General features: G+C 36.6%; 1 protein-coding gene across 7 annotated transcripts in view; it reads left to right on the plus strand.

Moving 5' to 3' along the window:
• TSGA10 (testis specific 10) overlaps nt 1-25321 on the plus strand; it is a 104542-nt gene that overhangs the window by 30786 nt on the left and 48435 nt on the right. For 6 of the 7 annotated variants that reach the window (XM_067007107.1, XM_067007105.1, XM_059079763.2 and 3 more), the window contains 5 exons: nt 114-278; nt 855-1010; nt 7059-7229; nt 7318-7395; nt 8339-8490. In XM_067007107.1, the coding sequence (XP_066863208.1) occupies nt 228-278; nt 855-1010; nt 7059-7229; nt 7318-7395; nt 8339-8490 (608 nt within the window). In that variant the 5' untranslated portion in view covers nt 114-227. The remainder of the gene's footprint in view (nt 1-113; nt 279-854; nt 1011-7058; nt 7230-7317; nt 7396-8338; nt 8491-25321) is intronic. The other variant, XM_067007108.1, reaches the window with a different exon arrangement.

The raw sequence follows: 25321 nt of genomic DNA on the forward strand, positions 1-25321 counted from the left end.
CAAAATACCAAATTTATTATTTTTAAGGATCCTGTTTGCTTTCAACTTTCATTTAGAAAATGATGCTATAGTTTAGCTTGAAATAATGGCCTAATTTTTTCCTCCTTGGCAAGATAATTTTAGAGACTGAAAAAGCACAAAATAAATCTTCCAGACTTGATTCCTTTGTCAAAACTTTAGAAGCAGACAGAGAATACTACAAGAGAGAAGCTCAAAATTTGAGAAGGATGATCAGAAGTAAATCTAAAAGCCCAAGACGCCCATCTCCATCTTCCCGGGTAGGTTCTGGAAACTTGTAAATATTTTGGAGTTTGTTGCTCAGTGACTTTTATTCTTTGATTTATCTAATCTGGAAATAATTCCTTTTAATTTGGCATGAATTGGTGTACCAAGGAGGATGGGAGACAGAGCTCTCTTTGATAGCACAGTGGACCGTTGAAATTGGACTTTATCCCCAGGATTAGTAGTGGTTGGGGGTAATCATACAAATGTGGAGCAATTTGGGATGAAGTTGTTTAAAAGAGAGGAGATTTTTAAACGTTTTTCATCATTTCATTATATCGTCATGTTTGCTTAACTAGAGATCGTGTGCTGCCATCAGTAGCACCTTTCTATCAGTAACACATGTCAAAGAATAATTTTAGATTTCTTTGAAAAAAATTTTATTGAAGTATAGTTGATTTACAATGTTCTGTTTAATTTCTGCTGTATAGCACAGTGACTCAGTTATACATATGTATATTCTTTTTCATATTCTTTTCCATTTTGGTTTATCACAGGATATTGAATATAGTTCCCTGTGCTCTACAGAAGGACCTTGTTGTTTATTCAGATTTCTTATGTAATAATTGTAGGGTACAAACTTCAATGTAGAGCTTTTGAAGACAACAAGAGACCGTGAAGAACTCAAATGCATGCTGGAAAAATATGAGCGTCATTTGGCAGAAATTCAGGGTAATGTCAGGGTTCTCACATCTGAGAGAGATAAGACCTTTCTTCTGTATGAGCAGGTAAACTTATTTATAAGTAAACAAAATATGTAAATACTAACATTCAATTCTAGAGATAGGTAATTCTTTAAGTTCCATGAGAATGCTTAAATCTGTCAATCAAATTAATCTAACATTTGGGAATTGCCTTTGTTCTTATGATATTCTTAATGAAATGTAATGTATTTGTGTATGTGTATACACACACACACACACACACACACACACACACACACATTATCCCCATATCCGAAAAAGCTCATATACATGCATAGAAATAGTCTGATTTCTGGAATAAGAAATGGGGAAAGTGTTAAATGATAGGGTGTGGTGAGTTTAAGGTAAAAAATTTGGACTTGGGGGTTAAAAAATACAAACACATCACTTTGATGTACTGTCAGTCACTTTAGGAATTGCCATATAATTTAGAGAGTAAAATCAGTTTGTAGTTTATCTCTATTTTTAGCTTAAGATTATATAACCCTTATTAATCAAATGGCTTCTTGACTCAACAAATAATAAACCCCATATATCACCAATATAATTTGTTTTTAAAATATCAAATTTTATTAAGAATTACAGCTACTAAGTGCAGGGTTCTGGGCTTGCTACTCTAAAAGATAGAAAAAATAAGCCAGACACTCTTTTCTATGTTTGCAGTCTAGTTGGGGAGATAAAATATATAGTCTTGTATTTACTTTTTGTTACTTTAGTGTAAGTAGTCTAGAAGATATTGTAAGAAATAAAAGAGGTGAGTACTTTTAGTTATGGTTATCAAGATCTTTGCCAGACGATGTGGAGTTTGAGTCCTGAAGGATGAATGGGGTTTCTTTTATCTTGAAAGGGGTAAGAAAGAACATTCCAGACTAAAGGAATGGTATGAAGCAAAGGATAAAGGTGGGAACATCAATACATAAATGGATCAGTTTATGACTAGAATAAAAGTATATGTCAGTGGATTAAGGGCTTGAGAGGTAGACTAGACTAGACCAGGAGTCTAAAAACATTTTCTGTAAAGGCCCAGATAAGAAATAGCTTGGGCTTTGTAGGCCATGTGACTTCTGACACAGCTATTCAACTCTATTGTTGTAGTGTGAAAGCAGCTATAGATAATATACAAATGAATGAGTTTGGCTGTGTTCCAGTATAATTTATTTATGAACACTGAAATTTGAGTTTCATATTCTTTTTACCTTTTGTGAAATATTCATCTTGTTTTGATTTTTTTTTAACCATTTAAAAATATAAAAAACATTTTCAGCTTACAGAATTACAAAAATAGGAGGCAAGCTGGATTTGGCCTGTGAACTATATATAGTTTGCCAATTTCTAGACTACATGGTAGAAGCTGTTCAGTGGGCCCTATAGGAGGTTTATACTTTGCTTTCTTATAAGCAATGGACATTCTGTTGTTTTTTATTTTTAAAGTGGAAGAAATATGAAAGCTACATTTTTACAATTTTATTCTGGTAACAATTCTTTATTATGTCTTACGTAATCTTTCTATATTATCATCTTATATAACAATTTCTCCTTCAGGAGAATTGGAGGAGGGGGAAACCATGGACTCTTTTTTAAAAAATTTATTTATTTATTTGTTTATAGTTTTGGCTGCATTGGGTCTTTGTTGCTGAGTGCGGGCTTTCTCTAGTTGTGGTGAGCGAGAGTTATTCTTCATTTCAGTGTGCAGACTTCTCATTGCTGTGGCTTCTCTTGTTGCTGAGCACGGCCTCTAGGCGCACAGGCTTCAGTACTTGTGGCATGCAGGCTCAGTAGTTGTGGTCCACAGGCTTAGCTGCTCTGCGGCATGTGGGATCTTCCCGGACCAGGGCTCAAACCCGTGTTGCCTGCATTGGCAGGCAGATTCTTAACCACTGCACCACCAGGGAAGTCCCCATGGACTTTTTAGAAGGCTGTTAACAGTAGTCCATGCATGAAGCATTAAGGGACTAATCTAGGGAGCTATCAGTGGAAATAAAGATAGGGACAGATGCAAAAGACACTGAAAAGGAAGACGTAACAAGATTTGATTTTAACACAAAGGAGGGACAAATGGAGATCACTGAAGTTCTGTTTTGAATGACTGACGAATTGTGGTAATAGAAAAAGAAACAGGAAAGTCATCAGTGATTTGAGGGAAAAGATGTGTTTGGTTTCAGAGAGATAGAGTAAGATGATGGTGGTACATCAGGTAGTAATTGCCATCAGGCAGTAAGAAATGTGGGACTGGAGTCGGGAGAGAGGCAAGAGCTGAGTATGTAGATTGAGGAGTCGTCTGTTTTGAGCTTTCAGAATGGATGAAGTTTCTGAATGAGAAGGCTATAAATAGAGGAATAGAGAAGTCAAGATGGACTCTTGGGAAGTTTTATTCAATTGGTAGAGGAATCTTTGAAAGAGATAAAGAAGACAGGAAACTAAGGCAGAACAGTGTTATATGCCCAAGGAAGGAAGGAATCTCAAGGAGAGTGTTGAATGCAATGGCAAGTGTTGCTGAAATATCAAGAACAGGAACTGAGAAGAGGCCATTAGATTTGGTGAGGTCATTACGTGAAATTCTGCAGAGTGGTGGGTGTGGGAGCCAGGTTAGACTGCGGGGAGAGAGTGGGAGGTAAGGAACAGGCAAGATGTACAATCCATGGCACTTAAAAAAAAAAAAAGCCTGTCAAAGGAAAAAGAGACATTTGATGGTAAATGGGGCAGCAGGATTTAGTGACAGTTTTTCAAGATATGGGAGTCGTGTGCATGGTTGAAGAAGTAGAGAAAGAGCCAGTGGAGAGGGTGGTACTCAAAAAAAAGTCGGATGTGAAACAAAAGTAGGATTCAAAAAGTAGGATATGAAATCATCTGTAGATATGGAATAGATTTGGAACCTGAGGATGTTTGTTGAACAAGTGTGTAAAGAGTTTGTTGTGTTGTCAGTATTTATGGGCCTTTCTGTCAGGGAAAAGTAGCCAGGATGTGGAAATGGCATATACATTTTGGAGAGAAAGACTGGAACACTATGATATTTTTTAAACCAGTATTCTACCGGAATTGTGCTGAATTCAAATTTATCACAAAATGGATAGAGTAAAGCCACAGCCAACATCATTATCAGTGGTGAAAAACTGAAACCATTTCCTCTAAGATCAGGAACAAGACAAGGTTGCCCACCCTCACCACTATTTTTCAACATAGTTTTGGAAGTTTTAGCCATGGCAATCAGAGAAGAAAAATAAGTAAAAGGAATCCAAATCAGAAAAGAAGTAAAACTGTCACTGTTTGCAGATGACATGATACTATACGTAGAGAATCCTAAAGATGCTACCAGAAAACTACTAGAGCGAATCAATGAATTTGGTAAAGTAGCAGGATTCAAAATTAATGCACAGAAATCTCTTGCATTCCTATACACTAATGATGAAAAATCTGAAAGAGAAATTAAGGAAACACTCCCATTTACCATTGCAACAAAAAGAAAAAACACCTAGGAATAAACCTACCTAAGGAGACAAAAGACCTGTATGCAGAAAACTATAAGACACTAATGAAAGAAATTAAAGATGATACAAATAGATGGAGAGATATACCATGTTCTTGGATTGGAAGAATCAGCATTGTGAAAATGAGTATACTACCCAAAGCAATCTACAGATTCAGTTCAATCCCTATTAAACTACCAATGGCATTTTTCACAGAACTAGAATAAAAAATTTCACAATTTGTATGGAAACACAAAAGACAACAGCTAAAGCAATCTTGAGAAAGAAAAACGGAGCTGGAGGAATCAGGCTCCTGGACTTCAGACTATACTACAAAGCTACAGTAATCAAGACAGTATGGTACTGACACAAAAACAGAAGTATAGATCAATGGAACAGGATAGAAAGCCCAGAGATAAACCCACACACATATGGTCACCTTATCTTTGATAAAGGAGACAAGACTATACAGTGGAGAAAAGACAGCCTCTTCAATAAGTGGTGCTGGGAAAACTGGACAGCTACATGTACAAGAATGAAATTAGAACAGTTCCTAAAACCATACACAAAAATAAACTCAAAATGGATTAAAGGCCTAAATGTAAGGCCAGACATTATAAAACTCTTAGAAGAAAACATAAGCAGAACACTCTATGATATAAATCACAGTGAGATCCTTTTTGACCCACATCCTAGAGAAATGGAAATAAAATAAAAGTAAACAAATGGCACCTAATAAAGGTTTTGCACAGCAAAGGAAACCATAAGCAAGACGAAAAGGTAACTCTCAGAATGGGAGAGAATATTTGCCACGAAGCAACTGACAGAGGATTAATCTCCAAAATATAGAAGCAGCGCTTCCCTGGTGGCGCAGTGGTTGAGAGTCCGCCTGCCGATGCATGGGACACGGGTTTGTGCCCTGCTCTGGGAGGATCCCACATGCCGTGGAGTGGCTGGGCCCATGAGCCGTGGCCGCTGGGCCTGCTCATCCGGAGCCTGTGCTCTGCAAAGGGAGAGGCCACAGCAGTGAGAGGCCCGTGTACTGCAAAAACAAACAAACAAACAAAACCAAAATATACAAGCAGCTCATGCAGCGCAATATCAAAAAAAAAAAAAAAACCAATCCAAAAATGGGCAGAAGACCTAAGTAGACATTTCTCCAAAGAAGATATACAGATTGCCAACAAACACACGAAAGGATGCGCAACATCACTAATTATTAGAGAAATGCAAATCAAAACTACAATTAGGTATCACCTCACACCAGTCAGAATGGCCATCACCAAAAAATCTACCAACAATAAATGCTGGAGAGGGTGTGGAGAAAAGGGAACCCTCTTGCACTGTTGGTGGGAATGTAAATTGATACAGCCACTATGGAGAACAGTATGGAGGTTCCTTAAAAAACTAAAAGTAGAAGTACCATATGACCCAGCAATCCAACTACTGAGAAAACCATAATTCAAAAAGAGACATGGTTCATTGCAACACTATTTCCGATAGCCAGGACATGGAAGCAACTTAAGTGTCCATTGACAGGTGAATGGATAAAGAAGATGTGGCACACATATACAATGGAATGTTACTCAGCCATAGAAAGAAATGAAACTGAGTTATTTGTAGTGAGGTGGATGGACCTAGAGTCTGTCATACAGAGTGAAGTAAGTCAGAAAGAGAAAAACAAATACTGTATGCTAACACATATATATGGAATCTAAAAAAAAAAAAATGCTTCTGAAGAACCTTGGGGCAGGACAGGAATAAAGATGCAGATGTAGAGAATGGACTTGAGGACACAGGGAGGGGGAAGGGTAAGCTGGGATGAAGTGAGAGAGTAGCATTCATATATACACTACCAAATGTAAAATAGATAGCTAGTGGGAAGCAGCCGCATAGCACAGGGAGATCAGCTTGGTGCTTTGTGACCACTTAGAAGGGTGGGATAGGGAGTGTGGGAGGGAGACAAAAGAGGGAGGGGATATGGGGATATATATGTACATATAGCTGTTTCACTTTGTTATACAGTAGAAACTGACACAACATTGTAAAGCAATTATACTCCAATAAAGATGTTAAAAAAAAAGTCTAAAAAAAAATGGATGCAGTACCATATATATTTCTTAGTAAAACACTGTCTCTTTCATTGACTGCTTCCAAATTATTTTTTTTTAATTTTTGGCAAAGATCTTGTAAACCAGCCTTCTATTTGTAGACATTCATTTACATATGGGGGCATCATTTGCATTTATTTGTGTAAACTCATTAAAGAATTATACCATTATCCTTCTGCATGCATATTTATATAGATTTGCATTTTAACTGGCTGGATTTAAGATAGCTGTATTGGGCTTCCCGGGTGGCGCAGTGGTTGAGAGCCTGCCTGCCGATGCAGGGGAAGCAGGTTCGTGCCCTGGTCCGGGAAGATCCCACATGCCGCGGAGCGGCTGGACCCATCAGCCATGGCCGCTGAGCCTGCGCGTCCAGAGAGGCCACAACAGTGAGAGGCCCACATACCGCAAAAAAAAAAAAAAAAAAAAAAAATATAGCTGTATTTATTTCTGTTCTAAAGCTTGTTAAATAAAAGTCTATCTGTGTATTTAAATAATAGGCACAGGAAGAAATTGCCCGACTTCGACGAGAAATGATGAAAAGCTGTAAATCTTCTAAATCAACAACAGCACATGCCATCCTCCGGCGGGTGGAGACTGAGAGAGATGTGGCCTTCGCTGATTTACGAAGAATGGCCACAGAACGAGATAGTCTAAGGGAAAGGCTAAAGGTTTGAAAGAATTTTATCTATCGAGCATTTGTGAGACACAATGCAGTGACATTGAAAGCGCTCTGTTTTGTTTTTGTTTTTTAAACAGATTGCCCAAGAGACAGCGTTTAATGAGAAGGCTCACTTGGAGCAAAGGATAGAGGAGCTGGAGTGTACAGTTCATAACGTAAAGAAAAATCACTTTTGCACTTTCGGCTATAAACTCTCAGTGGTTCCCCCCTTTCCCCCTTTTCTGTGTTCAGAGAAGTTGGTTTTTTTTTATAGTGTTTGTAATCCTAATATATTTATGGTAGTATGTATGGTGTAAATAGTCACTTTTTCATTATTTATTTCCTTCTAAAAAATGTGAGTGAAGTCTTTTTTCGTGTTAGGTTGCAAAGTGTGTTCTTTTAAAAAAACCATTAGGGATGCATTCTAAGGGATTTTAGCAACTTTTTCATCTCCCTCTTGGCATTAACGATAACATTGCCAGGGACAGAAAAACTGGCTTATTCTACCTAAAGAGTAGCTAGGGTAGAGAAAATTATAATGAAATGGCAATTAATGAAGTGTATTTAAACTGAATTTAATTGTGAAGCATCACCTTTTTACTAATCAAGGATTTGAGATGCTATGAATATATATATTTGAAATGTTTTGACTATAAAAACAGAATTAAGGGAATTCAACTTTCTGTTAACCAAATTTAATTGATTATATTTCTGAATTCATCTGTTTTATGTTGTTATAATGAGTTTTTTAAAAAGCAGTAGACAGGAGAAAAACATTTTTCATAATCCCACTTTATAAATGTAATTTGTTAATGCTGAGCAACAAATAAGAAATCCTTTTGCAAATAAGCTGTGTGTGCTATAGTCCAGCTGAACCAGACTGAAAATATAGATGCGTATACTGTGATAGGCTTTATGGAAAAGCTGTGCAGTGGCTTGTCTGAGTTCCTGCTCCACAGTCGCCTTGTCCATACAACCTCCTGCAACGTTCAAGTCTAATCTGATCATCTCATTGTGTGAACCTTATATACCGGTTTGTACAAAGAGAGGATGTCTCTTTAGGAAGATTACTGAAACGTTTTTAGTGATGGCAGTAACTCTGTCATTCTGCTTGTATAGCTCGATGATGAACGTATGGAACAAATGTCAAATATGACTTTGATGAAGGAAACCATAACCACTGTGGAAAAAGAGATGAAATCACTAGCAAGAAAGGCAGTGGATACCGAAAGTGAACTTGGCAGACAAAAAGCAGAGAATAATTCTTTGAGGTAAACTCAATTACCATTAAACAACTAATAGTTTAACTATAAATAATAGCTCTGCTTTTTGTAGTGTATTTTATAGTGATAATTAAGTTATTTGTTGACTTTATTTTCTGAGAGGATTATTATGAAGCAGTTGTAGACACCTTAGCAGACATTAAATTATTTCTTGAAGGTCAGTCACAGACTGGGAATGCCACACTTAACTAGTAATCTTAATCTTATATTTGCAGAAAGCCTCAATGTTTAGCTGAAATAGCTTTTACAAAGCCCTTCTGTGTAAAGAGCATATTTGACTTTGGTATTTCATTGTTTAATTTATTTTTGTTTTTTATTTTATTTATTTATTTTTGGCTGCATTGGGTCTTCGTTGCTGCACGCAGGCTTTCTCTAGTTGCAGTGAGCGGGAGCTACTCTTTGTTGCGGTGTGTGGGCTTCTCATTGCGGTGGCTTCTCTTGTTGTGGAGCATGGGCTCTAGGGCGTGCAGGCTTCAGTAGTTGTGGCGCGTGGGCTCAGTAGTTGTGGGACACAGGCTTAGTTGCTCTGCAGCATGTGGGTCCCAGACCAGGGCTCAAACCCATGTCCCCTGCACTGGCAGGTGGATTCCTAACTACTGCACCACCAGGGAAGCCCTCACTGTTTAAATTACCTTATAACTTTAGTTATATTCTGGGATCTGAACTATATAAGAAAGCACAGAGCACCGGTTTGATAGTAGCTTAGGAAAGGGGTAGTTTAGCATGTAATAAAAGCCACAGCAGAGAAATAGGAACATGTAATAGAACTTCTATTAATTGAATGCCATGTACTATGCTTAGCGCTTTCTACATATTGCAGAAAGGTAGCAGAAGATATTCCAATTGAAGCAACCTACAGGCAATGACGTAGGGGAATAAGTTTTTGAAGACCTCCATGTTAGTGTTTTACTTGTAGTATCTGTTGATGTGAGAAATAGACATTCTACAGATTCAGTAAGGTTGAATTTCAGTGCATCTATGAACATATGAAATATAATAGTTCATATGAGCGTGAAGTATATTATTAAATCTACAGATAATACTTGGTTCATATGTGAATTCCAAAATCCCCTCTTTGGTCTTTCATGGGTCTGTGGTACATATATTGGAATCGCTTGTCAGGACAGAGAGCCTCTTAAATTTTTTCCCTTCATTTATTTTTTACTTTCCTGCTTAAAAGGATATTGCAAGCTCAGGTAAAATAAAACTAATAATAAAATAAGAAAGACAGGGCTTCCCTGGTGGCACAGTGGTTGAGAGTCCGCCTGCCGATGCAGGGGACACAGGTTCGTGCCCTGATCCGGGAAGATCCCACATGCCGCGGAGAGGCTGGGCCCGTGAGCCATGGCCACTGAGCCTGTGCGTCCGGAGCCTGTGCTCCGCAACGGGAGAGGCCACAACAGTGAGAGGCCCACATACCGCAAAAAAAAAAAAAAAAAAAAAAAAAAAAAAAAAAAATAAGAAGGACAACAAAGAAAACTTTGGAAAATAGAGAAAAGCATACAGGAAATTTAAATCACCCATGATTCCATAACCCAGGGAAAACTATTATTAATATAGATCATTTTTCTAACCAGAAATAGATCTATCTGTATGTATAAAAGCTTTCTATGTAATTGATATCATCCTATATTAAGTTATGTATTTTGGCCAAATTCACTTAATCGTATACCATAAACATTTACACGTCATTAGAAATTCTTTGAAAGCATTATCGTGGTTTATTAAAATATTCTAACAGATAAATGTACAATAATTTAAAGGTTTTTTTTGTGTACAGTTGTTTTCTTTTAACAGTATTATTCAAGTTTAATTGATATATGTACAGTAAACTACACATATTTAAAGTGTTCAGTGTGGTAAGTTTTGACATGTGTATGTACCTGTAAAACCATCACCACCCTCAAGATAGTGGCCCTATCCATCACTCCACAAACTCTTCTTGTACTCCTCTAACCTCTCCCCTACCCTGCCCTCCCCAGGCAACCACTGATTTGGCTTCTGTCATAGAGATTTGTTTGGATTTTCTAAAATGTTATATAAGTGAAATCATACAGTATATATTCTTTTGTTGGGCTACTTTCACTCAGCATCATTATTCTGAGATTTATCCATGTTGTCACATATAATCAATAGTTTATTCCTTTTTATTGCTGAGTAGTATTCCATTGTATGAATATACCACATAAATATTTCGGTTGCTTCCAGTTTAGGGCTATAACAAATAAAACGGTTATGAGTATTCTTATATGGGTCTTTGTATGGCCATATGCTTTTATTTCTCTTGCGTAAATACCTAAGACTGAGTCATATGATGGATATATGTTTAACATTTGAAGAAACCATTAAACTGTTTTCCAGAGTGGTTGTATTATTTTATTTTACATTTGCACCAGCAGTGTGTGAGTGCCAGTTGTTACATATCCTCACCAACACTTGGTATGCAGTATCTTTATAGTTTTAGCCGTCTTAATAGGTACGTATTATGGTTTTGATTTGCCTTCTCTAATAACTAGTAATTTTGAGCATCCATTCATGTCCTTATGTGCCATACATATATCTTCTTCAGTGTCTGTTCAGAACTTTTGCACACTTTTATTGAGTTTTTTTTATAGTATTAAGTCATAAAAATCCTCTCTATATTCTAGATAAAAGTCCTTTGTTAGGTACGTATGTGTTTGGCAAATATTTTTTTCCCAGTCTATGGCCTACCTTTTTATTTTCTTAAGTGTCTTTTAAAGAGGAAATGTTTCTGATTAAGTAAAACTTATTGATTTTTAAAAATTTATATGCAGCTTTTGTGTTCTTTTAAAGAAATTGTTGTCAAGCCTATGATGAGATTTTTCTCCTGTGTTTTCTTCCAGAAGTTTTATAGTTTCAGTTCTTAAATTTAATCTATGCAAGTTAATTTTTGTATATAGTACAAAGTGTAGCTCAAAGTTCAGTTTTTTTGCATATGGATATCCAATTGTTTCAGCACCATTTGTTGAAAAACTTTCCTTACTTGTCTACACTGAATTGTTTTGTACCTTTGTAGTAAGTCAGTTGTCCATATATGTGTAGGTCTGTTTCTTGATTATCTATTTTGTTTGGTGGATCTATATATATCTTGATGCCAATACAACATTCCTGATTGCTGTTTTTTTTTTTTTAATCCTCAAATTAGCTAATGTTAGTCCTCCAACTTTGTTCTTTCTCAAAGTTGTTTTGGCTATTCTGGTTCCTTTGCATTTTATTTTAATTTTAGAATTAGCTTCATAGGGTAAACACACCTGCTTGGGGATTTGATTGGAATTGCGGAAAAAGTCCCACTCATGAACACCTTCCATTTCTTTATTTAGGTCTTTAATTTCCCTCCGCAATGTTTTATACATATAGATCTCGCATTTCTTTTGTAAGATTTATCCCTAAGTATTTTCCATTTTTTGATGCTGTTGTAAGTGGAATTTTAGAATTTCACTTTCTGATTGTTTATTGCTTGTATATGAAAATATCAATACGATTGTTTTTAAAAAATAAACTTTGTATTATATAACAGTTTTAGATTTACAGAAAAATTGTGAAGATAGTGAAAAGTTCCTACATACCTCACACCCAATTTCCTCTGTTAATAACATCTTACATTAGTATGGTACATTTGTTAAAATTAATGACTCAACATTGATACACTATAATTAACTAAAGTCTGTAATTTATTCAGATTTCCTTAGTTTTTCCCTAATGTCCTTTTTCTGTTCCAGGATCCCATCCAGGATACCACATTACATTTAGTTGTCATGTCTCCTTAGGCTTCTCTTGGCAGTCTCAGACTTTTCCTTGTTTTTGATGACCTTGACAGTTTTGAGGAGTACTGATCAGGTATTTTGTAGACTATCTCTCAGTTGGGGTTTGTCTGATGGTTTTCTCATGATTAGGTTGGGTAATGTTTTTGAGAGAAAGATCACGGAATTAAAGTGCCATTTTAGTATACACAGATACCCAGGGTGTCATGAGTACATCTTATTGATATGATTCATTACTGTTGATTTTGACTTTGGTCGCCTGGCTGAGGTAATGTTTGCCTTATCCAGAATGTCATATAATTGAAATCATACAGCACACAGCCTTTTCAGACTGGCTTCTTTCACTTAGTAATGTGCATTTAAGGTTCATCCATGTCTTTTCATACCTTGATAACCTCATTTCTTCCCATTGAATAATATTCTATCATATGTATATACCACATTGTGTTTATCCATGCACCTATTGAAGGTCATCTTGGTTGCTTCCAGTTTTTGGCAGTTGTGAATAAAGCTGCTATAAACTTTCATGTGCAGGTTTTTGTGTGGACAGAAGTTTTCAGATCAGTTCAGGAAATACCTAGGAGCACAACTGCTGAATCATATATAGAAAAACTTATTCAGCTTTGTAAGAAACTGCCAAATTCTCTTCCAAAGTGACTGTAAAATTTTGCATTCCCATCAGCAGTGAAGGAGACTTTCTGTTGCTTCACATCCTTGTCGGCATTTGGTATTGTCAGATTTTTGTATTTTAGCCATTGTAAGTGTGTAGTGGTATCTCATTGTTTTAATTTGTAATTCTCTAATGACAAGTAATGTGGAACATCTTTTCATATTGCTATTTGCTATCTGTATATCTTTGATGAGGTGTTTATTGTTTAAATGTTCTTAATCAATTATAATTCCAGTGACTTCTGCTTTAGATAAGCAGATCTCAGTTGTAAGTCCCCTAATTTGCCATAATTTTCAGTTTTCGGGATGGTGATTTGTCTTGCAACTCACTACTCTGATATGTCCATGAAAAGTCTTTGATTCTCAGCTTATTCATCTTTCTTTTTATTTCCCCCATAACAGTGGGAATGATGGCTCCTAAGCTCTTTACATGTCAGGGCTAAAACCAGAAGTCCTACAATTTATTTTTATTTATTTATCCAGTATTCTACAACCGTGCTAAATATACCTTTTAGTTCTAGTAGCCTTTTTATAGATTCTGTTCAATTTTCTACATAGATAATTAGATCATCTGCAAATAAAGACCTTTTTACTTGTTCAATCTGCATGCTTTTTTTCCCTTTATTTTTCTTGCCTTATTGCTCTGGCTAGAACATCCAGTGATTTGTTGAATGGAATCGGTGAAGTGGACATCTTTGTCTTGTTCCATATCTTAGGGGAAGCATTCAGACTCTCTATAGTTAGTATGATGTTAGCTGCATGTTTTTCCCAGATGTTTTCTATCAGAATGAAGAGGTTTCCTTCTATTTGTGGATTACTGAGAGGGTTTTTTCAGGAATGGATGTGCTTTGTCAAAGTGGTCAGGGTATATTATACTTTTTATAAATTTCTGGTCTCAGTTAACTAATGTTTTATTTAAAATATTTTTTAACTCTATTTTTATAAATGAGATTGGCTAATAATTTGCCAGTCTTGGGGGTTTTTTAAATCAGATTTTGTCATCAACATAATATAAACTTTATAATAATCTTTCCAATTCATTTTGTCTTCTTTCATTATCTGGAATAATTTATTACTTCCCAGTGAAGCCAATTAGGTCTCAGTTTTTCTTTGAGGGCAGCTTTTATTTGTTTAATGGAAAAAGGGACAATCAGAAATTTCTTCTTATGCCTTTCAATATATATATTTTTTGTGGCATTTGTCCATTTTCTCTAAATTTTAAAACATTTTTAGAATAATGTTGTATACAGTATTCTATCAACATTTTACTGTCCACAGAATCAGTAGTGATTTGCTCTTTTTCTAGTCTGTTATTAGTCTTTTCAAAGGACCAATTTCCGTATTGTTTGTCTTATTAGTTCATTAACTTCTGTTCTTTATTATTTCCTTTCTTCTATTTTCTTTAAATTTATTTTCTATTTTTTAATTTCTTAAGATGGATGCTTACATTTATTACTTCTAAGTCTTTTTTCTCATATAAACATTTAAGGCCATAAATTCTCCTCAAAATACTTCTTTTAATGTAAGCTACAAGTTTTATTATGTACTTCTTTATTTATAAAATATTTTCTAATTTCCATTATGACTTTTTATTTGATCCATTGGTTATTTATAATTGTGATTTTAAATATCCAAAAAACATAATGAATTTTCCCTTTGTGATTGATTTCTTGCTTAATTACATTGTTTTGTTAATATACTGTTAAGATTTAAAATTTCTGAAATTTGTTGTTCTCTACTTTTATGGTCAGTTTTTGATAATGACCTGTGTATACTTGAGAAATTATAAATTCTGAAATAGTTGGTGCGTTGATTTTGTATTTTCCCCTTTGTAATCAGATTTGTAATCATGTTATTCAGATGTCCTATATTTGTTCTAAATCTTGTGTCTCATTTACAGGAATTTCACTGAAAGAGTTGCCTGAACTTCTGGCTCCAATGTCTCACTTCTTGTTTTCTCTTGAATCTACTATAATCTGCCTTTCTCCCTCACCATCCTATCAAAACTTCTTTTCAAGGTAATATTTACTTTCATGTTGCTCAATCCAGTGGTCAGTTATCAGTCTTCATTTTATTTGACCTATCGGCAACATTTGACAGAGTTGATCACTTACATTCTCTTTCTCTGCTCCTTTAAACACTTTGTTCATTTGGCTTCTGAGATACCGTGCTCATTTGATTTTCTTTTTATCTCTTTGGCTGTCCTATTCAGTCTTTCTTGATAGTTCTTCCTCGTCTCCTTACCTCCAAATGTTGGAAGTGTCCCTGAGTTCAGTCCTTAGACTGCTTCTTTTTTATATCTATACTCATCCCTAGGTGATCTCATTCACTTTCACGTATTTACTCTTGACTCTCAAATGTATATCTGTAGCCTGGACTTCTCTCTTGAACTGTAAACTTGAATGTCCAACCAACTTCTTGTCACCTTCACTAGGATGTCTAATAGGCCTCTCAAAATTAACATTTCCAAACCTGAGTTTCTCCACCTTTCCCCTCTGACACACACAAATCCGCTCTTTCAGTCTTCTCATCTCAGTCAATGGAAACTCCATTCATACCGAAACCTTGAAGTGATCCATGATTTCCCTTTCATATACCCATATCCAGTCCAGTTGATTTTGTCTTCAAAATGTATCCAAAAGCTGAGTGTTTCTCACTACCTCTATTGCAACCTTACTGTACTGAAGGATATTTTTGCTAGGTAGAGAATTCTACAGTTTGGGAATTATTTTTATTTTAACACTTTGATGATATCCTACTGTCTTCTGACTTAAATTATTTCTGCTGAGAAGTCAGCTGTCCATTTATTTCAATAGGTCAGTGTCTTTATAATGCACTCACATTTATCATAGATTTCATATATATGTGTATAAAAGGCAAAGAATTGTAATGAACCTATGCATGGTTAAAATACCATTGTCTCTGTTTTCCATTTTGTCAGTTCATGAGAAAAATTTTAAGTTTATCCCAAATGTGAACTCCACTTGTTAGAAGTTAAGTCCTGAGCATAGTTCAGCACATGCTTAGGTTTCTATAACTCTAAACTGAGGTTCCATAGTGTTCAGGCTGAACCAGCCAGAAAACAATGTATCTATTGCTGTTTATGTTTCATTGCTGGTGAAAAAAAAAATCTCCAGGTTTCAAAACCAATACTCATTTTCTGTGTTTCTATACTGCCTAAACGAACTTTTCTTTCTAAACTGGTATATTGTAGTAGTAGAAGTTCTTCTGTTTGGATTTCTATGTCAGATAAATCAACACTTCTAAAAAGCTGGAGTGTTTTCAGAATATTTCCTAGAAGCATAACATTTAAAAAAAAAAGGTCTCTATGTCTGCATTTGTGCATCAAACATCTCTAGGCCCAAGAAGTTAGAATATCCCATGGAGTTGAATGATCGATAGAGCTATCTGTTACTAAAAAGTTAGTTTGGGTCTCTGTGTCCAGTGATTCCAAAACTGGTTTGGTTTGAATTTGTATATTTGAAGCTAAAAAGATTTCAGTATTAAAACCTAATCTAGATGACATGATATCCTAGAAAATCCAAAAGAATCAACAAAAAATCTGGAGCTAATAAACATTTATAACAAGGTTGCAGGATACAAGGTTAATATACAAAGTCAGTTGCTTCCCTATTTACTAGCAATGAAGAAGTGGAATTTGAAATTAAAAACACATTTATATGAGCACCCCCTTCAAAAGAAGTACTTAAGTTAAATCTAATAAACTTTGTGTAAAATTTAAATGAGGAAAACTACAAAACTGGTGAATGAAATCAAAGAATAACTAAATAAATGAAGAGATATTCCATGTTCATGGAAAGGAAAACTCAATATTATCAAGATGTCAGCTCTTCCCACATTGGTCTACAGATTCAGTGCAATTCTGATCAAAATTGCAGCAAATTATTTTGTGTATATTAACAAATGGATTCTACGGTTTATATGGAGAGGTAAAGAATTAAAAGATACTGAAGAAACACAATTGGAGTACTGACTACCTGACTTAAGACTTACTATAAGGCTACAGTAATCAAGACAGCGTGGTATTGGCAAAAGAATAGACAGACCAATGGAACAGAATAGAAAGCCCAGAAATAGATCCAGATAAATATAGTCAAGTGATCTTTGATAAAGGCAAAGGCAATATAATAGAGCAAAGACGGTCTTTTCAACAAATGGTACTGGGAAAACTGGACATCCACATGCAAACAAACAAACAAAACCCCACCCACACACAAAAAACCAAAGAATCTAGACAGAGACATTACACCTTTCATATTAATGCAAAATGAATCATAGGCCTAAATGAAAATGCAAAACTATGAAACCTCTAGAAGATAACATAGGAGAAAACGTAGATGACCTTGGGTATGGTGATTACTTTTTAGATACAACCCTTAAGCACAATCCATGAAATAAATAATTGATAAACTGTACTTCATTAAAATTAAAGACTTCTACTCCACACAACACAATGTCAAGTAGATGAGAAGACAAGCCAGAGACTGGAAGAAAGTATTTGCAAAAGACACCTCTGATAAAGAACTGCTATCCACAACTCAATTTTAAAAAGACAGCTCAATTTAAAAATGGTCAGAAGAACTGAATAGACATTTTTCCAAAGAAGACATACAGATGGCTAACAGGCACATGAAAAGATGCTCAACATCACTAATCATCAGAGAAATGCAAATTAAAGCCACAGTGGGATATCAGCTCATACCTGTCAGAATGGTCATCATCCAAAAGACCACAAATAACAAATGTTGGGGAGGATGTGGAGAAAAGGGAACCCTCGTGCACTGGAAATGGAAATTGATGCAGCCACTATGTAAAATAGTATAGAGGTTTCTCAAAAAACTATTGATAAAAATAGAACTGCCGGGCTTCCCTGGTGGTGCAGTGGTTGAGAATCCGCCTGCCAATGCAGGGGACACGGGTTCGTGCCCCGGTCCAGGAAGATCCCACATGCCATGGAGCGGCTGGGCCCGTGAGCCATGGCTGCTGAGGCTGCGTGTCCGGAGCCTGTGCTCTGCAACGGGAAAGGCCACAACAGTGAGAGGCCTGCGTACCACAAAAAAAAAAAAAAAGAACTACCATATGACCCAGGAATTCCATTCCTGGGTATTTATCTGAAGAAAATGAAAATACTAATTTGAAAAGATACATGCAGCCCAGTGTTCATAGAATCATTATTTACAGTTGCCAAGATATGGAAAAAACCTAAGTGTCCATCAACAGGTGAATAGATAATGAAGATGTGGTATATATATATGTGTGTGTATATATGTATGGGAATATATACATATATATTCATGAATATGAATATACAATATATGAAATTTTGGCCTTTGTAACAACATGGATGGATGTGGAGGGTATTATGCTAAGTGAAATAAATCGGACTATAAATGGCATATAACCTTTAAAACTTGTGAATCACTATGTTATACACATGAAACTTACATAATATTGTACATCAACTGTACCTTAAGAATAGATAGATAGATAGATAGATAGGTTTTCCAAAGTATACAAAGAACTTTAAAAAAACTCAACAATAAGAAATAACCCACTTAAAAAATGGGCCAAAGACCTTTACAGACATCTCACCAAAGAAGTTGTACAGATGGCAAGTAAGCGTATAAAAAGATGCACCACATAATATGTCATCTGGAAATGCAAATTTAAAATAACAATGAGATACCAGTACATATCTATTAGAATGACCAAAATTGGAAACACAACAAATGCTGGTGAGGTTGTGGTTCAGCAGGAATTCTTACTCATTGCTGGTGGGAATTCAGAATGGTACAGTCACTTTGTAAGGCTGTTTGGCAGTTTCATACAAAACTAAACATACTCTTATCATATGATCCAGCAATCATGCTTGTTGGTATTTATCCAAAGGAGATGAAAATGTATGTCCACACAAAAACCTACGTGCAGTGTTTATAGCAGCTTTAGCCATAATTGCCCAAATTTGGAAACAACCGAAATCTATTCTAGGACTCTGAGCTGGAGATGACAACTGTATGTCAGATCCCATATTAATGTCATACTGAGAACCTTCACTATCTGATTTCTGGCCAGACAAATCACCTGACAAGACATTTTCCAAAATTGCTTTAAAAATCTATGATTTGGTTCTGACTATGTCATTTTGTGAAGGAAGCATTCTGTTCCGTGCAGTGAGGTTTATAATAAGTGCAGATTTCTCATCTTGAATTTTAAGTCTTAGAGTCATTCTGAGGTAACAAAGCATGAATTTCAGCCTCTGCTAATCAAACTGTTGCTTGTAATATTATTTGTTAAAATGCTGCGTGGAAACTATAAAAAACTATCACCATACATTACAGCTTGGTTTAGCAGTGCTGTCATCTGTAGAGTTTTCTATTTCACTGGTTTGAGTTTCTCTGGAGAGTCTACTTGATTATAACCAACTATATGTAAAAGCATTATTTTGAGTGTCTCTGAATGAGTGTCTCCCTTAGAAATGGACAAAAGTGTATATATCTGAGCTCTAATGGAGAGTACAACTTGAGAACCAAATGATAATTTGTTTTGAGAATAAGACCATACAGAGAAATCAGGGGAATCGCACCCCATGGCAGAACCCTGATTTTTAACACCTCCTACTAATGCTGCACAGAGGTTGGTTTTAAGCCCCCAAACAGGCATTTGATAAAAACCATGTTAGATAGCTTAACCAAAGCCCCTTTGGGCTTTGGTAAAAGCAACTCCTAAACATATCTTGAACGAGTTTTCTGAGTGCCTGTTTTCTCATATTGGAGTTAGAGGAGTCTGCAAAAGAAGCTACCAGCTTTATTTCTAAAGTTTCTATTTCTTGAATGTCTTTTCAGTGTGGGTTTATTGGTCAGTGATTTAAAGGTCTGATTTGAGAACTTCTGATTATGAATGCAGTTTTCCATTTTCCTTTTTCTCATTAGGTATATTCTTGTGTTGTGCAGGGGTCTTATGGCTATTGGGGAAGATATGTGGCTGCAGTGCAGTTTAACAGGATAAGGATGGCCACAGTGTACACCGGAAGGTTTTGCCACATCCTCCGTTTGTCTTTTCTGGACTCATTCATTATCATATGCATTGATATACTTATTATTGCAATACATTTATGGCTCTTATATTAGCATCTTTTTTTTTTTTTTTTTTTTTTTGCGGTATGCAGGCCTCTCATTGTTGTGGCCTCTCCCTTTGCAGAGCACAGGCTCCGGATGTGCAGGCTCAGCAGCCATGGCTCATGGGCCTAGCCACTCCATGGCACGTGGGATCTTCCCGGACCAGGACATGAACCCGTGTCCCCTTCATCGGCAGGCGGACTCTCAACCACTGCACCATCAGGGAAGCCCTAGCATCCATTTTTTAAGGAATTTTTTAATGGAGTTGATTTACAGTATTGTGTTAGTTTCAGGTGTACAGCACAGTGATTCAGTTATATACATATACATATATATATATATTCCTTTTCAGATACTATTCCCTTATAGGTTACTACAAAATATTGAGTATAGTACCCTGTGCTATACAGTACGTCCTTCTTGGTTATCTGTTTTATACATAGTAGTGTGTATATGTTAATCCCAACCTCTAATTTATCCTTTCTCCCACCCCTCTTTCCCCTTTGGTAACCATAAGTTTGTTTTCTATGTCTGTGAATCTCTTTGTTTTGTAAATAAGTTCATTTGTATCATTTTTTTTAGATTCCACATACAAGCGACATCATATGATATTTGTCTTTGTCTGGCTTACTTCACTTAATATGCTGATCTCTAGGCCCATCTATGTTGCTGCAAATGGCATTATTTCATTCTTTTTTATGGCTGAGTAATATTCCATTGTATATATGTACCACATCTTTATCCATTCATCTGTCAATGGACAATTAGGTTGCTTTCATGTCTTGGCTATTGTAAAGAGTGCACCAGTGATCATTGGGGTACGTGTATCTTTTCAAAGTATGGTTTTCTCCAGATATATGTCCAGGAGTAGGATTTCAGTATCATACTGTAGCTCTATTTTTAGTTTTTTAAGGAACCTCCATGCTGTTTTCCATAGTGGCTATACCAATTTACATTCCCACCAACAGTGTAGGAGGGTTCCTCTTTCTCCACACCCTCTCCAGCATTAATTATTTGTAGACTTTTTTTTTTTTGCAGTATGTGGGCCTCTCACTGTTGTGGCCTCTCCCGTTGTGGAGCACAGGCTCTGGATGCGCAGGCTTAGCAGACGCGTGGGCCCAGCTGCTCCGCAGCATGTGGGATCTTCCTGGACCGAAGCACGAACCTGTGTCCCCTGCATTGGCAGGCGGACTCTCAACCACTGTGCCACCAGGGAAGCCCTGTTTGTAGACATTTTCATGATGGCCATTCTGACTGGTGTGAGGTGATACCTCATTGTAGTTTTTTTTTTTTTTTTTTTTGTGGTACACGTGCCTCTCACTGTTGTGGGCTCTCCCGTTGTGGAGCCCAGGCTCCGGACGCGCAGGCTCAGCGGCCATGGCTCACGGGCCCAGCCACTCCACGGCATGTGGGATCTTCCCGGACTGGGGCACAAACCCGTGTCCCTTGCATCGGCAGGCGGACTCTCAACCACTGCGCCACCAGGGAAGCCCCCTCATTGTAGTTTTGATTTGCATTTCTTTAATAATTAGCAATGTTGAGCATCTTTTAGTGTTCCTGTTGGCCATCTCTATGTCTTTGGAGAAGTGTCTATTTGGATCTTCTTCCCATTTTTTGATTGTGTTGTTTTTTTGATATTGAGCAGTGTGATTAGCATGCATTTTATTTTATTTTAATTTCTGCTTTATAACAAAGTGAATCAGTTATACATATACATATGTTCCCATATCTCTTCCCTCTTGTGTCTCCCTCCCTCCCACCCTCCCTATCCCAGCCCTCTAGGTGGTCACAAAGCACCAAGCTGATCTCCCTGTGCTATGTGGCTGCTTCCCACTAGCTATCTATTTTTACGTTTGGTAGTGATATATGTCCATGCCACTCTGTTACTTTGTCACAGCTTACACTTCCCCCTCCCCATATCCTCAAGTGCATTCTCTAGTAGGTCTGTGTCTTTATTCCTGTCCTACCCCTATGTTCTTCATGACATTTTTTTCCTCAGATTCCATATATATGTGTTAGCATACGGTATTTGTCTTTCTCTTTCTGACTTACGAACATGCATTTTTAAAGTGTTTTACAAGAAGAAAGCTAAGAAAATAATCTGTCAGGGCATTTGAAGGGATTCTTCTTGGACTACAGTAGAATTTAACTATATTTTAAAATGCTTTATGGCTGTTGATTTACTGGGCCATTCTGCAGGCATTGGTGCTTTTTTTCCCAGATGCATACTGAATGAGGGTTATCAGGTAGGCTCTTGTAACAGTCAGGAATAGTGCACAGAATGTTGGTCTCCATTGTCAAGGGCAGCTCTCCACCAAAAGCCAGATAAGTACCACTGTAAATCCTTGCTGCCCTGATTCTATAACCCAAGGACACAGTGGTGGTTCCCCTGATAGCTTCCAGGGCAGCCAAACTGTTTTCCAAAATTGTTTTACCATTTTATATTCCCACCAGCCATGCATGAGAGTGCCAGTTGCTTTATATCCTGATCAACACTTGATATCATCTGTCTTTTTACTTTAGTTATTCTAGTGGGTGTGTAGTATCTTAGTGTAGTTTTAATTTGCTTTTCCCTAACGATCAGTGATATTGATTATCTGTTCATTTACTTATTTGCCATTCATATATCTTCTTCAGTGAAATATCTGTTCAAGTATTTGCCCATTTTTTATTGGTTTATCTCTTTATCATTAACTTATAAAAGTCCTTTATAGAGTCTAGATACAAATTTTTTGTCAGATACATGTTTTGCAACTAACTTGCCCCAGTATAGAGCTTGCCTTTTTATTTTGTTATCAGTGTCTTTTGATGAGCAAACACTTTAAATTTTGATGAAGCACAATGAAATTATTTTTCATTTATATCATGCTTTTTGTGTTCTATTTAAGAAATCTTTGCCAAACCTAAGGTCACTAAAAATTTTTGCTGTGTTTGCTTCTAGCAGTTTTATAGTTCTAGGTCTTACATAAATGTAAGGTCTGTAATCCTTTTTTTTTTTTTTTTTTTTTTTTGTGGTACACGGGCCTCTCACTGTTGTGGCCTCTCCCACTGCAGAGCACAGGCTCTGGACGCGCAGGGTCAGCGGCCATGGCTCACGGGCCCAGCCGCTCCGCGGCATGTGGGATCTTCCCGGACTGGGGCACGAACCCGTGTCCCCTGCATCAGCAGGCGTATTCTCAACCACTGAGCCACCAGGGAAGCCCTGTAATCCTTTTTGAATTAATTTTTGTATAAAGTATGAGATAAAAGTAGAGGTAGTTTTTTTGTTTGTTTTTTGTATATGAGTATCCACTGGTTATTTGTTAAGATTATCCATTCACCCACTGAATTGCCTTGGCATCTTAGTGAAAAAATTGGTTGACCATATATGTGAGTCTGTTTCTGGACTCTATTCCATCGATCTATTTTTCCATCTTTATGCTAGTATCACTCTGTCTTGATAATTGAAGCTGCATAATTAGTCTTGAAATCAAGTACTGTTAAGTCCTCCAACTTAGTTCATTTTCAAAGTTGTTTTGGCTGTCCTAGGCCCTTCACATTTTCATATAAATTTTAGGATCGGGCTTCCCTGGTGGCGCAGTGGTTGAGAATCCGCCTGCCGATGCAGGGGGACACGGGTTCGTGCCCCGGTCCGGGAATATCCCACATGCCGCGGAGCGGCTGGGCCCGTGAGCCATGGCCGCTGAGCCTGCGCGTCCGGAGCCTGTGCTCCGCAACGGGAGAGGCCACAGCAGTGAGAGGCCCGTGTACCACAAAAAAAAAAAAAAAAAAAAAAAAAAAATTTTAGGATCATCTTGTCAATGTACACAAATTATTATTGGGATTTTGCTTAGAATTATGTGGAATCTACGGATCAATTTTGGAAAATTAACTTTGAACAATATTGAGCCTTTTGATCCATAAACAGAAAATCTCTCTCCATTTATTTAGATCTTTAAAAATTTCTCTCAACAGTGTTTTATATTTTTTCAGTGTACAAATCTTGTACACCCTTTGTCATATTTATACGTAAGTATTTCACATTCTTTATACTATTAAAAATGCTTTTTAAATTTCAATTTCCTATTGGATTTTTGCTAGTACAAGCAGACCTTGGAAATATTGCATGTTCTGTTCCAGACCACTGCAATAAAGCAAATGTCACAATAAAGCAAGTCACACAAATTGTTTGGCTTCTTAGTACATATAAAAGTTATGTTTACACTATACTGTAGTCTCTTAAGTGTGCAATAGCATTATGTCTAAAAAACAATGTACACACCTCAATTTAAAAAGACTTTATTGGACTTCCCTGGTGGCACAGTGGTTAAGAATCCGCCTGCCAATGCAGGGGACATGCGTTCAAGCCCTGGTCCGGGAAGATCCCACATGCTATGGAGCACCTAAGCCCATGCACCACAACTACTGAGCCTGCATTCTAGAGCCCATGAGCCACAACTACTGAGCCCGCATGCTGCAACTACTGAAACCTGTGTGCCTAGAGCCCATGCTCTGCAACAAGAGAAGCCACTGCAATGAGAAGCCCAAGCATTGCAACAAAGAGTAGCCCTCATTACCCGCAACTAGAGAAAGCCCGCACACAGCAACGAAGACCCAATGCAGCCAAAAATAAATAAATAAATAAAATAAAAAGGCTTTATTGCTAAAAAATGCTAACTATCATTTGAGCCTTTAGCAAGTCAATCTTTTTGCTGGTGGAGGGTTTGAAATATTTTGAAAATTACCAAGATGTGACACAGAGACATGAAGTGAGCAAATGCTGTTAGAAAAATGGTGGTAATAGATTTGTATGTTTCAGGGTTGCCACAAACCTTCAATTTGTAAAATAAAAAAAATGCAATATCTGCAAAGTACAGTAAAGCAAAATGCAATAAAATGAGGTATACCTATGTAAGAAACAAAATTGATTTTTGTGTATTGCTCTTGTATTTTGCAATCTTGCTAAAGCTCACTTGTTAAGATAATTTTTTTTTGGTAGATTCAGTAGGATTTTCTACATAGATTATCATGTTGTCTGTGAATAGAGAGTTTTGCTTCTTCTTTTCCAATCTGAATGACTGTTTCTTTTTCTTGCCTTATTTCTCTGGCTAGAACCTCTAGTATAATGTTGAATAGAAGGATGAGAACAGTCATCCTTGTTTTATTCTTAATCTTAGTAGGAAAGCATTCAACCATTCACCATTGTGATGTTTGCTGTAGGCTCTTTGTAGGTGCCTGTTATCAGATTGAAAA

The sequence above is a fragment of the Kogia breviceps genome, chromosome 11 (genome assembly GCF_026419965.1).
Source record: "Kogia breviceps isolate mKogBre1 chromosome 11, mKogBre1 haplotype 1, whole genome shotgun sequence".
Lineage (NCBI taxonomy): Eukaryota > Metazoa > Chordata > Mammalia > Artiodactyla > Physeteridae > Kogia > Kogia breviceps.